This window comes from Tachysurus vachellii, chromosome 7 (assembly GCF_030014155.1).
Source record: "Tachysurus vachellii isolate PV-2020 chromosome 7, HZAU_Pvac_v1, whole genome shotgun sequence".
Classification (NCBI taxonomy): Eukaryota; Metazoa; Chordata; class Actinopteri; order Siluriformes; family Bagridae; genus Tachysurus; species Tachysurus vachellii.
Genome location: NC_083466.1, coordinates 17,795,001 through 17,813,450, shown reverse-complemented (window position 1 = coordinate 17,813,450; position 18,450 = coordinate 17,795,001). Strand labels below are relative to the sequence as shown.

The 18,450-nt window shown below is 37.2% G+C and overlaps 2 protein-coding genes across 7 annotated transcripts in view; both read left to right on the top strand.

The window, feature by feature from the left end:
• The window catches only part of nhsl2 (NHS-like 2), a 68,522-nt gene extending 62,238 nt beyond the window's left edge, over positions 1–6,284 (top strand). For all 5 annotated transcript variants that reach the window (XM_060874700.1, XM_060874701.1, XM_060874702.1 and 2 more), the window contains 3 exons: positions 127–2,604; positions 2,778–2,910; positions 3,053–6,284. In XM_060874700.1, coding sequence (XP_060730683.1) covers positions 127–2,604; positions 2,778–2,910; positions 3,053–3,368 — 2,927 coding nt within the window. In that variant the 3' untranslated portion in view covers positions 3,369–6,284. The remainder of the gene's footprint in view (positions 1–126; positions 2,605–2,777; positions 2,911–3,052) is intronic.
• A 1,326-nt stretch (positions 6,285–7,610) lies between these two features.
• The window catches only part of arhgap36 (Rho GTPase activating protein 36), a 36,896-nt gene continuing 26,056 nt past the window's right edge, over positions 7,611–18,450 (top strand). The window contains exon 1 of one of the 2 annotated variants that reach the window (XM_060874697.1): positions 7,611–7,975. In XM_060874697.1, the coding sequence (XP_060730680.1) occupies positions 7,928–7,975 (48 nt within the window). In that variant the 5' untranslated portion in view covers positions 7,611–7,927. Of the gene's footprint in view, positions 7,976–16,976; positions 17,112–18,450 lie in introns of those variants that run through there. The other variant, XM_060874699.1, reaches the window with a different exon arrangement.

The following is an 18,450-nucleotide window of genomic DNA, read 5'->3' as shown; positions in this document are numbered from 1 at the left end:
CAGTGGAAGAATGTTTAGGCTTTCACATATTATTCAGTTTAAAAAAATTGCATGCTTCTAGAATTATGATAAATATGTTTGTGCTCTTGATTTCTAAGTTCAGCCTGTTTATATCTTTCCCCTTAGGTGATGGCAAGATTCTTGCTGTTGATCTGATACAAGGTGCCTGTTCTCCTGACTCTTCCCAGCCAAGATCTCTGGAACCCACCACAGAGAATACAGGCGAGCAGCACATACCCTTACGGAAAACTCAAAGTGACAGAGAGCACAGTGTACCCCCATCCCCTAAAGCTCCATCAGGCATGATGGACCATGCCACTCTTATGTGCCCCAGCTCTTCCTGGAATGGCCCAAAGGGTTCCACCTTCTCTCCCTCCTGGAATGACTCCTACAACTATGCCCTGACCCCAAACCCTGTTGCCAAGCAGCCTTTGTCCAAATCTGGAACATTAGACTCTGGTGGGGGTGGCCTCATGTGCCCTTCCCAAACCAGCTCTGCCATGTCTGTGAGCTCTGTATCACACTCTAGCTCCTTCACTTTCATCTCAGGCCATAGAACAAATATAGTCACACATGAAAATGCAATTAAAGGAAAAAGAAACGAGACTGAGGGTGCAGCATCCAGTCCAGCTTCCGGTAATGGCCTCAACAAATGTGAGCGAGAGAAGAGATCATCGCGAGCCAATGCTTTCAAATTCCGTGAACGCTCCCTTTCAACACCAACAGACTCTGGATCTCTCTGCTCAGCAGACAATACGTGCTGTCCAGGAGAGACAGTGCCTGTAGTCAGAGAAGGTGAGAGCTATGCCTTGCTGTACCCTAGCAACAGCTCTGAAGACAACACCAGCACTGACAATGTGTCTGTAGCAACAAGCTCTGACTACTTCCCAGTGGGTAGACTGAGGTCACGTTCACGTAGCATCTCACTAAAGAAGCCCAAAAAGAAGCCACCACCGCCAGTACGCAGTGTGTCCCTAGTAAAGAACTTGTCAGCCATTGGTGGGATGGGCCCACACCATAGTGAAGGATTTATCAGAGAAGGTAGGCCTAAGAGCCTTTTTATACCACGAGATCATAATTTCCAGGATTCATTCCGGCCTGAGTTTCTTATGGCATCTAAATCAGATGAGGAAGCACACAGCAGTTTGGAGACAGCCTCTGATACATCTCAGCCCCCTGAAAAAGAATCAGACCTAGCCTTCCCTTCTCATTGGCAGCTTAGTGAGTGGAAGTCCAATAATGACCCTTATCGTTCATTATCAGGCTCAAGCACTGCTACAGGTACGACAGTAATTGAATGCATAAAAGTTCGTGGAAGCTCAGAATCCCTGAATTCACCACCAAACTCTCGTGCTACTTCCCCTTCTCCACTTTCCATTGAAGCAGAGACTAAGATCTCTCCATTCAAGCCTCCATGTCTCATGTCCCCTTCAAGTGGATACTCTAGTCAGTCTGAGACACCAACCCCAACTATTACAAACTCTGCCGTCATTGGACTCACACCAACAACAGGGTGCAAGATGCGCCCAAAGATCCCAGAGAGGAAGTCCTCACTTCCAGCCCCTTCACCAAAAGACAAATCTCAGGCTCGTCTCTCTTTTGAGTTACCTGTAAATTCCCAAATAGACTTGTCTTCTGTCAAGCTGAAAACTAAAGCTAGCCGGAGGCACTCAGACACGTCTACCACCAGCAAACCAGGCAAAACGAGTCAGTCTGCACAGCCCATGGTTACCACAACAGATCTGAGAAACATCAGACTCCGTTCAGTAAGCCGCTCAGAACTTGAAGATAGTCCTGATGGCTCGTCTGACATCATAGAGGAGGAACAAGGACGAGATATTAGCCCACCTACCACCCCATGCAGCTCGAAGCCACCCAAGCCACCAGTTGCGGTAAAGCCACCACTCCCCAAACGACCAATGAACTTGATGCTGAAGTCGCCATCATCATCACCCCATGCTCAGGAATCACCGCCAGCCTCCCCAATAGACCGACCAATGCCTCTAGCCAACATCTATATGGTGGTCAGGAAGCCTAAACCTAAGAGGCCATCCCAAACATCAGTTACACCTCAAGAGCATGCGCCAAGACATCCACTCCCCCTACCTGAGCTTGACCTAGAACATGGGATACCAATTGAAGAGGATCTTTCCTTTCCTAGCAGTCCAGAGAAAGAGGATACAAGCAAGACCTTTTGTAGTCAAAGTCCAATTTCCTGCATAGCTGAATTGGACAAGAAGAAATCTAAAGTACCACCACCAGTACCCAAAAAGCCAAATGTTCTTCTCTTGCCTTCTCCTACTGTCCAGACACCGAGCAGTGCTACTACAGAAAAGCAAAGCCTTCTATATGAAAGTGGTTCTCAGTCACCTCTAGGCCCACCTCCATCTGAAGCTGATGAGGCTTCTTATAACAATGATGACCAAGAAATATCTTCTAACAAAGAGGTTCCAGGAACTTGTGAGAATGAGGCACAGCATGAAAATCAAGGTAAACTGGAGGACCTTGGAAATGAAGAAAATGATACACCAGATGGAACCCCTAAGGATATTGTATCTATTCATGATGTGGACATAAAGGCATTCACTGCAGAAATAATGACAGGTATGTCATCTTTTTAAAACATATATTGTGATCCAGGTATTAATACATATTAATATAATGCATATTATATAATGCTAGTTATCTACAGTTTTTTAATTGATCAAACTCATGTGTTTTAATATGCATACACTAGGTTACCCAAGTAAATTAGTCTATTAAAAATGTGTTTACAGAAGCTTCACTGGAGGAAAACAGCTCTGTCACAGATAAGCAAGAACTGCACATCACTGAAGAAACAGATGATGATGTGCCTGTGCACACACCTACGACTCATAGGACTGAAGACCTTTTCACTATCATACACAGGTCTTTCATAGACTGGTTAATTATTTTTAATTAACTTCATTGACCAACTGCAAAACTGCAATGCTGTGTTATTTCAACAAACAGTTCTTTACATGTTTCTTTATATAATCACATTATAACAATGGATTTTTCTTATTCGCAGATCTAAGCGGAAAGTCCTTGGCCGTAAGGAGCCAGCATTTGGTAGTCGCCAGAGCCTTGTGTCACCTGTGAAAAGCAGCAGCAGTGACATTCGAACACTGACACTGGGCAGCACTCCAAGATCAACCTCGCGGAATGAGAACTTCATGGCTCTTCTACAGAAGAAAGGCAGCAAAACAAGCAGTGGAACACGGGTCTCTGCCATGGAACTGCTGAAGAGCACAAACCCTTTGGCTCGGCGTGTCACTGAGTTTTCTCAATCAGATCTGGATGCTGCTGGAACTGACCCATCTAAAATGGTTCTACCAGACCAGTGATTCCACATGCAGAGAGCCACATGTAATGGCTGATTTTCAGTTAGTGCTCCACTGCACATCTATATGGTTTTACTTCCCAGGATCATGCACCATGCAGTCTCAAGTGAGGTTGTTTTATACCATGGGTCTTACCTTTTTGTCATGTTGCTGTGGAGTACTGTCCATATCAAAGAAAAGGAACCCAGTGTTGATGTGAGGTTCTAAAGTAGTTGGGTCAGCATTGCATTTTACCACTGAGAATGTGTTATATTAACTCCTCTGTGGAAATATACAATTGGTACAAAGGATCACCAACCTTTGTATGTTGTCAAATTTGCCAGTGCCCACCTTTAAATGCAGAATTATTGCAAGTGTAGGCAGGCCAAAACAAATGTGTACACACTACAAGCATGATATCCTATACACAAAGAGAAACATTCCATATAGAAAATGTAAATCAAGTTCCCTTAAAAAGCACTTTCTATTACAAAAGTAGTTTACAGATAAACTATTTGTTGTTTTTGTTTGTTTATATATATATATATATATATATATATATATATATATATATATATATATATATATATATATATATATATAAGGCCTTATTTAGCCTCCTTTTTATTTAACCCAGAATAAAACTAAATATACAATATTTAAGTGTACATTTAGAATTTTTATGCCTTTCCTTTAAACTGCCTATTTTCGGCATGTTTACAACAAACGGACTAAAGTCACAAAATGGACAACCTCCATGCAATATTCTTAATCTGAATCTAAATTATAGATCTTCCCTCACTGCCAGCTGTGGTACTCAGTGGGTTGTAGTGTTATAGTGAAAAACCAAAACCACCGCAGAGCAGATTATGTGAACAGTACCGTATGAAAGGAAATCAGAGCTAGAAACAAAACAAAACAGAAAAAAGAGAAATGATCAATGGCTATAGACAGACGGTTTCAAATCCTCCTAATGGGGTGTTTAATCCTGGCTGTCTAGTATGGAGAACCTGTCAGGGGTTTCTTGTTCTGGCTACCGAATTCAGAATCTGCACTGTTTAACACTCAAGGAACCACAGAAGGGATTTGCCAAGGATCGTGAATGGTAAAGAAGAACTTGTTATTGTCACCTCCCTATCCTTTTGGCCAGACTTGTGTGAGATGTGGTCCTGCAGACTGCTATAATCACCACATACTGTACCCAAATTTAAAGCTGCAGCTACAATGTGTTTCTGAACATTTTATATATGTCCACATTGTATTTGTCACTCATTATATGATCATTTCATACTATGCATCAAGGCTGGATGTGCTGCTTCTGTGCCAGTTCTGTGGCAAATTAGCAGTGAATGCCTATGAATGTCAGGAAGAGGAAACAAAGCTCAACAGTATACTTTAGTTTTCTGTTTATTGGTTGTTGTTTTTTTTTGTTGTTTTATTTTTTTAGTCACCGCCCATGTCACTGCAGAATAGGAAATGTTATAATGTCTATGTTATAATGCATAGACAGAGACTGCCACATGAAACTGAGATGTTTGGAGACAAAAAGAGAGAATCATTTGCTAAGTATTTTCCCACAAAGACTACTTGTTCCTTCTCGTTCCTTTAAAATATTTTCTCCCTCATGTGACTGTGCTTCTCTGACTCACAATCAGAATCAAGAAACCTGGTGCTATTGAGCCAGAGCACCCCCTGCAGTCCAGGAGGGAAAGCACACCTGGCAAAAATCTGTTCTGACTCCTTCAGGTATTCTGATAGCATCTAAATATAACAAAGAACATAAAGTATTACATTAAAATAGTGAGTGACGCTTGTTTTCAGTATTTAGTGAATGAAAAAAAGACAACATGTGTTTGTTTGCCTTGTACTCTGGCGTCAAGCCTGTGTTTTTAAATGCCTTGGTAATGCACTTCTATAGAAATATCCAGAGTTTCTTTTAGTCTTTTTATGAATACTACTCGAACGGTCATCATTACTCTTGTGTACTCTGTGCTGCATCCCTTTTTAGTCAGTAATATTATCAAAATTCCCAGAGGAAGGTGGAGAGGGAGCAAGAAAGCCAAAATACCTAGATATACAAAGAGTGAAGTATTTCGGGGGGAAAACAGACTGTTAGAAGCCATGATTTGAGTTACTGAGAGTTTTCGCATAAATCTAAAGACAATTTAATCTGTACATTCTGCCACACAGACCAGTGACCTACACCTCCCTACAGAATAGTAGATTTCTTTATGTGACAACCTACAGTGAAAACATTCTTGCTTCTGTATTCATCCTCCTTACTCCCTCCATCTTAGCCTCTTTCCCATTCGCCCAATGACACCCACCACAGGAGCTCATGTTTGTACACAGAGTAGTAAACATCATTACTCTAGTAAACATCAGGAACTATTCAGTGTGTCCAGGGTCTAGTTTCCCAAAAGCATTGTGCTTAGGATCAGCATCAATTGTTCATAGTGTTTAAAGTGACATTCATGCTCTTGTGTTCTATCTTAAAACATATCTGATAATCAATTTTAATCAAATGTCCTCCCCTTCCTCTATGTCTTAAAGTTTCAGCACCACAGATAACTTTCAGCCAATGTCAAATTTTGTATATATACATATAATTATAATTAAAACTTTGTCAAATTTTATCACAGAGATAACTATAACAGAGGATTATTAAGGCTATTGAAGATCAGCTTAGAGTTTGCTGACTCTCTTAACAAAAAGCTTTAATTGCCCCTTGTCCATGGGACAAAAACAGTTGGGTGGGAAAGAAAGAAAGTACTGGGAATTATATTTTTGTTATTTTATCATTGGAAAGACGTCTATAAAAATTCTGAATATTATGAGCCTCCCTCTCCAGCAGTAAGGATATGTAGCTGTGAGCTCAAGCAGCTATGTCTTGGCTATGTGATAAAAAGTTACATAAATAAATTATTTTTCTTGCTTAAATGTTTGTGAGTCTTTATTTTTAGGTTATGGGATCTAGAGGTCGAGAGAGTATGAAGCAGTTTATTTATTAATTATTGTAAAATAATGTTCTGAAATGTTTTATTCAATTTAGGTTCGTTTAAAAATTGGATTTGTTTTTCATGCTCTATATTACAGAGTTGGACATGAGTACAAGATTAAAAGTGTATTCGGTACACTGACTTTTCTTCTTTCGAAACACTAAGGAGTGGAAAATTGTTTATCCCACAGTTTATGTAATTGCTCCTGAACAGAAAAGTTAGGATTGCATTGCCCCCTTGTGGACATCTTGTGAACCAAATGCATCAAAGTAGCATCAAAAATCGCAGAAAAATATACAAAAATGTGTGTGTGTGTATATATATATATATATATATATATATATATATTAAAGTTATGGTTAGATTTTTTTGTGAAGTAATTTTGTGTGAAAGGTGTTCACAAGGCTCTCTCTCTCTCTCTCTCTCTCTCTCTCTCTCTCTCTCTCTCTCTCTCTCTCTCTCTCGTGTGTGTGTGTAAATTTGGGTCTATGGTGGATAGGATTGCATACATGTGGGCTGAATCTACATTAGAACATCACTATGGCCTCAAACAATGTGAAGAATCTCTGCTCTACTGAATTAAGCCCAGATGTATGTCCACATTCAGAAAAGTGTCAGTAAGAATGATTAACCCTTCAAAACTCCCAGGACATGTCAGTGGGGCCAGACGTCATCACTGTCATTACTACACACCTTTATATATTTATAGTAGTTATTGAATAAGTGAATATGTAAGAAGTTTAGGGATTAAAGCAGATCGTCTTCATATTAAGTTCCATATTGATAACACAGCATGCAGTCATGCTGCTTTTGTTTATTTTGATATATCAAATGTTTAGCAAACACCACTGCATTTTATAATTGTGCGATTCTATTAGATATGCATGACTCTCTATTGCATGCCATGTGTTGTTTTTGTCATCCTGCCTCCCACTGTAGAGCACAGAGCACATTTTGTTGATGAGTAATTTCCCAAAAAGCGATCATAGCTCCTGTGCAATACTGCAAAGAAATGGCAAATAAAACAAATCCAAAACAGCATTTAGAAGTTACCAGCACTCAAATCTGTGTTTTCAGCTTCCCTTGTAACCTTAGAGCAGTCTGTGTTATGCTTTGGAAAGGGGAGGGAATGAAGAGAGAATCCCTGGTTGGTCCATGTGCTTAAGCCCTGTGCCATCAGTCGAGCATTTCCTGTTTCTGACAAGCACAGTGCATTGCTGCACGTTAGAGGCCCATATTTTATCAAAGTGGAACAGACACACACACACACACACACACACACACATGCACAGAGCGCCCTGAAGAGGAAAGCCTGTTATCACTTTACAGATACACAACCACACAGAGGATGTTCTGATAGACTCCTAGTCTTCGATGTCCCTAAGTCAGTCATGGCTGTAGTCATGGGGTCCTTTATCACACAGGATATCTGAATATGACCCTTCCAGGTGGTCGGCACAGAAGAAAGGAAATTTGATTTTTTTTTTTCTTTTAAATAATTATGGTTTAAATACTTAATGAAAATGAGCTTCTGAGGTGGTATGGTTTTATTTTTTGTGATCTCATGGAGCCTCATCTACAGTGATGCAACCTGAGGAGCCTGTGCGTCAGGAACTGCAGTTTTATTATGTGGTAAGTTATGATGCACTTCACAGTGGGTTAATGCCATTTCATTCTCATAACAGACAGACATGATCAATCTTTTTATCATGTCTTTATCAGTCCTGTCTGGGAAAGTCTTAGATTTAACAGGACCATACAGAATTATACCTACTTTACTCTGATTTCAAACTGTTTCACGTTTCTCATTTGATCATTAATTACACATTCCTGTTTAGAAACGTGGATGAGATACCGATTTCTGACATGAGAAGGAACACAAAAAAAAAAAGATTTGCTGGTTTAATAAAGTAATTTATAATTATATGAGCACTTGATAAGAAACTGTGACGTGTTCAGTGACTGCAAAGGCTGTAAGTTTATAACAGTGATACTTGACTCATCATGTAGTAGCTGTTCCTGAGTCATGTTCATAATGAACTCTAGGCTTTAACGTCAGTATGAACAGTGCATGCAGTTAATAGACCAGAGATAAGTCAACCTGTTGTCTGTAGCTGAGTAAGTCAAGAGTATGCTATAACACATGCAGTTTATTTGTTTTTAAAAGTGCAGTATTGGTGATGGGATTCATTTGAGTCACCAGTTCTGTGTTTTGCAGAGTTATTAGATTGTTAAATCTTGTTTGATGAAAATCTATGAGAAAGGAACAAGAACAGACACGTAAAATATCTTTAAAACATCTACATGCAGTGGCCTGGCATGTCTGCTCCAGTCCCACTATATTCAGTATTTTATTTATACAGTCACCTATAGTCCACGCTAATAGTTCAAAAACAGACTCCTAAGATTCCCCTCAGACTCTAAAGATAAAGATAAAACAATAAGAATAAGCAGTTTACCAGGACTGTGATTGTGAGAAGTGGAAGCTGTTCAAACATCTGGTTCAGGACAGTATTGCGCAACATTTCAGATGAAACACAAAATAATTAGTACCACATGACACGGGAAAGTGAGACTGTTCTCTTATTCACTGATATTAGCTTCATATAACACCATTTTTAACACCAAAAACAGCATTTTGCATTTGCATGTGTAAAGTTTGTATTATTTGTGCTCTTTTTGCTCATCATGCTGTTGCTTCCACAAGAATTCAAGATCATGGTGTTTCCTCTGAACTTTCAAATGAGCACAAACAGTTTATGTAAGAAACAAAATCTAAATAGATACAAATATTGTAAGGAGAGTTTCAGGTTTAAACTTCAGTGCCTATTTGGTGATTACACAACACATGACACTCTGTTTAAATCAGCATTATATACAGTATATTCAATTTATTGTATGATTAATGCACAACATAGATGGGTGGGTGGAAATATGCTGTATTCTTACTCTTTTCACTGAGTGCTTTATGGCACTGGAATTGCACAGCCATGACAGGATTACATCTGGAAAACTGAACTGGTAAAATTCAGACATGTGTGGAACATAAATCTGTTCACACACTAAATAAATAAAATTCGGCATATATTCCAGGTTTTCACAAAGGATTTCTGCTGTAAAAGATTTGTCTCTCTCTCTGAGTCCTTATTTGTGGGAACTTTCAAACTTTCCCCGATGTGCTTGTTAAAAGCTAAGAACAAGTACAAGGTATTGCTCTCATCCCTTAATTATATGCCAACATAATGGAAATTAAAACACGGAAATGGACTATGCTCTGTTTCATTTGTATGAAATGACTGATACATACACACACACATATATAATCTATATATATACATATATATATATATATATATATATATATATATATATATATATATATATATATATATGTATATATATATATATATATATACATATATATATATATATATATATATATATATATATATATATATATATATATATATATATATATATATATATATATACACACCTATTTATATCATACTTTTATGGGAAAGTATTCAGCCATGCTGTGATGTGGTATTACCACCAAGGAATTTTTTCCATAATAACTGTATGCTACAACGTGTTTTATTATTCTTATACCACATCACTTTGCCAGTGATTAAGTTTATCATTGTTTGAAAAAGACATTGTTTATCTTATACGTTTAATCCATGTTTAGTTACAGTTAATCCTGTGGACCATTTTTAAGACATGTTCCTGTCATAAACAGGCTCTTTGTTCTCTCTATTGACATCAAAATTGATTATTGACTTATTTGAGTTACAGAACAAACTGCTGACACTGGAGACTCCTTCCAAAAATATTAAATAAACATCTCTGGTCAGAAAGCTTCGCCGTAGTGATTACACATTTTTTTTTACGTTTTTTTTAATCTGTTTGTTATCAGGCTCAGATTATGTGCCTCATCTTTTATACAATATAAACTTAACAACAAACATACTGTTGTATGTAAAGAGTTGCTTGTATAGAAAATACTTTCTTAACAAATTAGATTATGAATTAAACAATTCAGCTTCATAAGAAGCTTCATCAAGGCAATGCTCTGCATCGGAAATCCCACAAGGACAAGTCTGACAGCTCTCAGCTTTAAAACTTTATTCAATATAAATTCATATTAAAATACCAGCAGATTTATGATGCTAATTGTCTCTCTTTTTGTCCTTCACTAGATCAAGACCTGAGTCAAGCTTGAGTTTTTTTGAGCACATTAAAGTTCTTGAGCTAACAGCTTTAACTATGATTTTAATTAGAACTAATGCAAGTGTGTAGTAAGAAAGGATTTGTGTGTTTTTCTCAGGTCCTGCTTTTATATTAAAATCCACATTAAAGAACTTGAATTATCAGACCTGAAGCAGTTGCAGTCTAACTTCAGTCAGAGAATCAGCTTAGATTCCTTCCATGATTTGGGGAATTATTAAAGGGAAGCTTATGACTGGAGGAATGTTTTCCATTAACTCTTTAACGTAGTTTGCCTGACACTGCGATGTGTCTTAATGGAGGATTTGCAGTTGTTTGGATCACATGCATATACCAATATTGGTACAAAACTCAGTGTTCTTTGCTGTTCTGTAAGATTTCAAACTTTTCCAAATGAAGAAAATATTGAGTGAACGGATTCATTTTCACTGTATATTGGAATATCAGAGGGTGACGTTTTTGCAAGAGTTTAGATGTGAAGCAATTTTACCAAGGGTGCAGGGAGCAAGCGACATCAACACCCAGCAAGTCTTTTAAATTGAACTGTCTAGAGTAGAAAGCTGATGTTTGGTGGATAGGGCTAAATCACAGCAAAAGGAAGAAACAGTAAATCAAAACAAGACAAGAATTTATTTGCGGTGTTGTCATGAGACCTGTGAGAGATCACGTATGAATGGCAAGCCAAAAAAAAGGAAGCAAAAAAAAATAAAAATTCCACAAACAAGGGTGGGGAATGTCCTGTTTAGAGAATCATAGCATCCCTCTGCAAGTTTTTGGTAAATAGTATTTCCTTTCCACAACCTCTAGGGAAGTTTGAAGGAACAGACTGATGATACTGTATGATGAAAGAAAAGAAAAATGAAAACAAGGTATGGCTTTATGGGGTGGGGTTTAGAGAAGAAAGAACTTGTGTGCAAATATTTACCTGTGCAGACATTTGTACGTTGCTCTGGATAAAGGCATGTGTCAAATGCCGTAAATGTAAATGCAGACGTTCACCAATGCAGTTCAACTGGTAAATATTTACCTTTGGATATATTCAGCTGTGTAGATATTCACGTTTGTAGATATTCAGCTGCATAAATATTCACCTGTGTAGATATTCAGCTGTGTACAGTAGATATTCACCTGTGTAGATATTCAGCTGTGTACAGTAGATATTCACCTGTGTAGATATTCAGCTGCATACATATTCATCTATGTAGATATTCATCTGTGTAGATAGTCACCTGTGCAGATATTCAACTGTGTAGATATTCAGCTATGTAGATATTCACCTGTGCAGATATTTAGCTGTGTAGATATTCACCTGTGTAGATATTCACCTGTGCAGATATTTAGCTGTGTAGATATTCACCTGTGCAGATATTTAGCTGTGTATATATTTACCTGAGTAGATATTTACCTGCTCAGATATTAACCTGTGTAGATATTCAGCTGTGCAGATATTCACCTGTGCAGATATTTAGCTGTGTAGATATTCACCTGTGCAGATATTCACCTGTGCAGATATTTAGCTGTGTAGATATTCACCTGTGCAGATATTTAGCTGTGTAGATATTCACCTGTGTAGATATTCACCTGTGCAGATATTTAGCTGTGTAGATATTCACCTGTGTAGATATTCACCTGTGCAGATATTCACCTGTGCAGATATTTAGCTGTGTAGATATTCACCTGTGCAGATATTTAGCTGTGTAGATATTCACCTGTGCAGATATTTAGCTGTGTAGATATTCACCTGTGCAGATATTTAGCTGTGTAGATATTCACCTGTGCAGATATTTAACTGTGTAGATATTCACCAGTGCAGATATCTAGCTGTGTAGATATTCACCTGTGCAGATATTTAGCTGTGTATATATTTACCTGAGTAGATATTTACCTGCTCAGATATTAACCTGTGTAGATTATTCAGCTGTGCAGATATTAACCATTTCAGACATTTGTAAGTCGCTCTGGATAAAGGCGTGTGTCAAATGCCGTAAATGTAAATGTAGACATTCACCCATGCAGGTATTCAACCATGTTCAACTGCGTAATTATTTGCCTTTGCATATATTCAGCTGCTTGGATATTCATGTTTGTAGATATTCAGCTGTGTAGATATTCACCTGTGCAGATATTTAGCTGTGTAGATATTCACCTGTGTAGATATTCAGCTGTGTAGATATTAAACTATATAGATATTTAACTGTGTAAATATCCAGCTAGACAGATATTCAGCTGTTTAGATATTTAACTGAGCAGCTATTCACCTGTGCAGATATTTAACTGCATAAAAAATGTACCTATATAGTTATTGAGCTGTGTAGATATTCAACTGTGTAAATATTTACCTGTACAAATATTCAGCTGTGTAGATATTCACCTGCATATATATTCACCTGTGTAGATATTTGACTGCTTAGATATTCACCTGTGTAGACTTTCCCCTGTGTAGACATTTGCCTGTCTAGACATGATCTGAGATAAGAGCACATTTTAAAGTTCATAACGGACTTTATTTCAAAGACAGACATATAAACTGTGTTTAGAATAAATTGATATGAGTTTTTATATATATATATATATATATATATATATATATATATATATATATACATATATATATATATATATAATAAACTCAACAGCCATAACATAAAAACCAGTGAAATGTGATTAACTGATTATCTTGTTATACTGGCACTTGTCAAAAAGGGGGTATATTTATTGGCAGAGACAGTCAGGTCTCGATATGAATTAGAAGCAATCAGTAGACATCTAGCATTAAATTAAGGCCGTGTTATATATTCCAAGCTGTGTCCATGAGCTAGACATTCATTTATGCTCAATTGTCTCTGATCTTCATTTCAGCAACTGCTTGCAATCTATAGACAATCAACCGTCCTTTTCTTGAATATTGGTAATTTCACACACTCATTTCAGTTTATTCTTTACAATCATCAGAAAGATTGTGCCATTTTTATCAACACAAGCTGCTCAGGTACTTCTTCATTCTCTTGTCATATCAAGACTGGACTACTGCTTGTTTAAAACTGGCCTAGGTTTTCACACACCACCCTGTTGCTGTTCTCCCTTTACTAGCTTCTGGTAGCACATTCAAAACACTGATGCTTGCCTACAAAGCCAAAAATGGACCTGCTCCCTCTTACCTTAAAGCCCTTATCACTCCTCGCACTGCAACTCACTCCCTTGATCTATTTGCACTGCTCGACTGGTCCCACCATCTCTCATGGTACAATGTACAGTAGGTATTAAGACTCTCCTCTGCTTTGACACATAGGTGGTATAATGTATTTCCCCTAAATGTCCAAAGAGCTGAGTCACTAAGTCTTTAATCGCCAGGTGAAGCCCTACCCCTTCCTGAAATATTTATTTTTTCCTGTTTGTTTATATACGTATATTTAAAAAAAGAGATATGTTTCCTCCCAACAGATTATTTAGACTGATGGTATCCTTAGTCTGAGTCCTAGCGAACCAGTATTGATGTATTCATTGATGGAGGCTTAAACGCAATTTTGTATGTCTCTCTGCATAAGGGCATCTGCCTAATGCTATAAATTTAAACGCAAATGTATAGCTTTTCATTTCTTCCTTGAAAATTAAGAATATATATTTTTTTTGCTGTTTCTTTAGTTATCTAACAGTTGCTTTGTTTATTTCACAGTGCCTGCTGTTTTCCAATTTCCCTACATGCGGTACAACTTATTGGCAAAAGGATGTGTTAAAGCAATCTGTGTTTTGATTTGCAGAACAGATGTTCATTTTTGAAAAATAAAAAAATAAAAAAATTAGCGTTCCTTTCAATCGAGACTGACTGAACTTTGTCTATATATAGATGTTCTGTGTTTACATTGTGTGTTTCAAGTGAGAAAAACAGAAGTTAGTAGCTTCTTTCACTCACTGCATAACCCACATAATTTGAAGACAAATATTTAGAAGTATTCTAAATTTAGAAGGTGATTCCATAATTGCAGTGTATTTAGCTCTAATAAGTGTTTTTTTAATTATTATTATTTTTAATAATTTTATTTTTAATCTAGGAAAACCTGCATTTCACTACTGATAAAACAGCTCTGTAGGTTTTGCAAGAATTCTTTGCTGATGTTGGTTAGGTTTTGCTGTTAAATAATGACCAGGGTTGATTTTTCAGCATAGAATTAGCAAAGATGCAAAATATTAATAATTCACATCCATGCTAAAACATGATGACATTGTGACAATGACCTTCTGATTATTTTCTCGCTCTTTATAAATATTTTTTCATTCTATAATTAATTAGGTATAGATTTATACCTTCAAAGTGAATCAGTCTATATCACAATAATAGAAATAAAGAAAAAGCACATTTTTGTGCAATTTGTATATTATATTTTATTTAACTCATGACTTGTGCAAAATTCCAAATATTAAGTGAAAATGGTCAAGTTTTGGTTCAGGATTGAGTGAATGTTGTAAGGCTAAAATGTTATAATTTGACATTTTTTACATCCTGTACTAGATTCACATAAATTGTGATTCCCAACGAAGGATATCTGTTGTGTTAAAGTACTTGTTTTATATATATATTTGTAAATGTAACTTCACTGGCACTCAAATGGCACACAATCACTGAATCACCCAAATGTTATTGGTCACCACTTCCTTTTCACATGAGCATGTTTAGACGCTGTGCTGCTTACGCAACAGCCAATGTTTATTTGGATGTTGTGTGTGTTTATGATTAGAGGGTTTTATTAATGCGCTTGAGTCACTGGTTTGTGTTGTGTATTGTGGTGTTATTTAACTGGTTCGGCTTAATTGTGGTGTTGAATGGTATCTTGTTACACATGTCCCTTGACTCGTATATCCGTTAAACCTTTTAACTCTCATTTTATTCGTTAAAGGATGTTATTCTGTACTTACTATGAATTATTCCGTAACTACATCAAAACTAATAGAAATGTGTGGACATAAAAGGAAGGAATGTGACCTGTTGCAATGTGGACCTGCTGAAGATTCCTTTAACAAGTGAAGGAACATAGTTTCTTCACAGGTTTTCATATGAACAACAGCAATCTGCATGTCTGGTTGAATTATTTATATGAGAAATGTGTTCTGTAAAGCAGTCTGTGCTTCATACTTATCATACTACCCCAAAGAGGGCAGTACAGTCTTTGGTCTGGAGCTATGGTGAAAGTTTCCTCTTACTCTTTTATTTCAGCATTTATTGCAAAACACAGTAATATTGTTGCCCTGCAATGGGTGGCACTCCGTCCAGGGTGTATGGGTCCAGGGTGTATCTGTCGAGTGTGACAGATGACGCCTGAGATAGGCACAGGCTCCCCGTGACCCGAGGTAGTTCGGATAAGCAGTAGAAAATGAGTGAGAGTGAGTGAGTAATATTGTTTATAAGTCAGAAGGAAGCTTGGACAAGATTTGTAGTTTGATGGAACTGCAGTATGAAGTCACAGTTGGAGATGACATATCGATTTATTTCCTCTAATATAATCCAGGCCTTGTGTCTTACTCCAACCCATCATAAGCTCCTCATGACTTAATGATGTATGGCGAGAAATCCCTAGACATGAAGATCCTTTTAGTCTCTGGAACATACCATAAGTCTTATTGTTGTCTGAAAGTTATGACACTCCAGGTTTGGCTCGAGTCCATGTGGGACGCTTCTTGCTCCCATTTCTTTAGCTTTAGAGTGATGTGGTCAGATCAAAGGCAGTGGCGACCCATATTCTAGACACAGAGGTCTATCTGTTAGACACAAGTCTCTAATAGACACCAGCTGTTGCATATTGTTGTTTATATCCTTTAAATGGATTGAGCATGAACAGCTTCACACATACTGTTTGATTTTAAAGTTAGACATTTATCAACCTGAACTCTGGCTGTGAGTCTAAAAACATGAATTAAAAAGAACATTTTAATGTGTCTGAATTTTTGGTTACATTCCATTATTTTGGAATATTTAGACAACATTTAGTGTGTATGAGTAACCTATTCACCTGATGCTAGTCTATTTTGGTCAAAACAGGATAAGAGGTAGGGTCAAGGGTCAAACACCCAAGTAGCATATCTTCCTTTGTGTGATCAGGATTCAAACATTCACACATTTATAGAAAACATATCCATCCACTGGGGCTGTGGTCACCTATGTTTTCTGTGATCACATGGATCTACTTATTATGGAGTTCTTTTCCTTTAAAACCCTTTTGTGAAATTGCAGCAAAGCCTCTGAAGGCCATAACAAGGATTTCACCGGGGTAATCATTGTACCAGGTCCACATTCTCTTTCTGAATGAGATATCAATTTGATCCAGCAATAAAGGATTTTCTGACAGAATGATAGGGCTTATTTGAGTCTGAAGTTCAGGTGTCTGACGAAGATAAGAAAGCCTTTAGAAATCTTGGTTGTGCAAGTGCTACACACATCACATTTCAAATCTTGCACTCCACACAACACACTCAAGCTAACAGTACGAAACTTTTTTGTCCTAGAACATAAAATCTGTGAAGATTTTTGGAGCTTCTGAGACCTCAGGTAAAATTCCTAAGTATTTCTTCATGCAGTATTTTGATTGCATCATACTGTACCTTCATATATACGTTTTAATAAGGCTATTCTTTCAAGTCACTGTGTAGCTGTGTGGAGTAACCGTTGCAGGAAACTTATTTCTGTAATCAGCCTTTCAGTAATCTTGTACAATACATTATTTCTAAGTCATACATTTTGTTGGACAGCTTCCTGTAAAGTTAGTGTTTCCTGCCTTGTGTCTGTGTGTTTTCTGTAGCACTGTTGTATTACTGTAGGATTCCTATGACAGTAGCACTGATGTTTACTCAGTATCTATCATTTTTTTAAAAAGTGGTTCTCTAATGTTTTTTTGTATAGTAATCTAACCTTAACTTTTAATAGGTTAAAACCTTAACTTTTTTTTTTAAACAAACATATATAATTAAGCAGTTTTCTTCATTCAGACCACAAGGTCAAAACCATCAGTTTTGACTGTGGTTGTGGGGACATTTGGGTCCACCAAGCTATAAAACACACACACACACACACACACACACACACACACACACACACACACACACACACAGAGAAGAACTCTATTGTGATTAAACCCCTGAGGGCTTCTGCTCTGTGAAAGAACCAGCTCTTATTGTCAGTAAAAAAGACTGAGGAAGGAGCACGTAAGGTGCTTTTGTTTGTTGTGTTATTGTGCGTGTCTAGGGTGTGCATGTTGACAGCATGCTTCCATCCTCATATCTACAGGAAGCCTGCGCTTGAATTTTTAAGCAGCAATTGTTTCTCGCTCACTATGGCTTATTTTCTATCCCAGTATTAATTGAAGTTGTTGCTATCATTTCCTTTTGCACACTTCTGCACTCTGGAAACTTTGTGTTATAAATGAACAAGGTCGTGTTTTGTAAGATTACATCAACACCTACAATGCAGTGGACATGGAGATTACATTTGTTTCATATTGCAGGTGTTACTTTGAGAATAAGGAGTACTGAGAGACAGACAAGTACAGATGGATGCATCCTGGTGTTAATCTATGGACTCAAACATACGCAAATCAAATGTAGAGTAGGTTTAGGTTTTATGCTTATGTTAGCCATCTAGCTGGCATTGGAAGTGAGGATTACACACAGTTATGAAGAGGAGATGAAAATCAGTTCTAGTTGGTTAGATTCTCTAATGAAAATGACTCATGAATAATATTTTAAACATCTCATATATTCTGTTTGATATTAAAGATATTATCATCAGTAAAGTTTATGAACCTGCATATTATCCTACTTAAAAGTTTTCTCTAAATCAAGCATCCACACATTGGCTGCTGAATTGGTGTAAAATAAATAATCAGACTTCC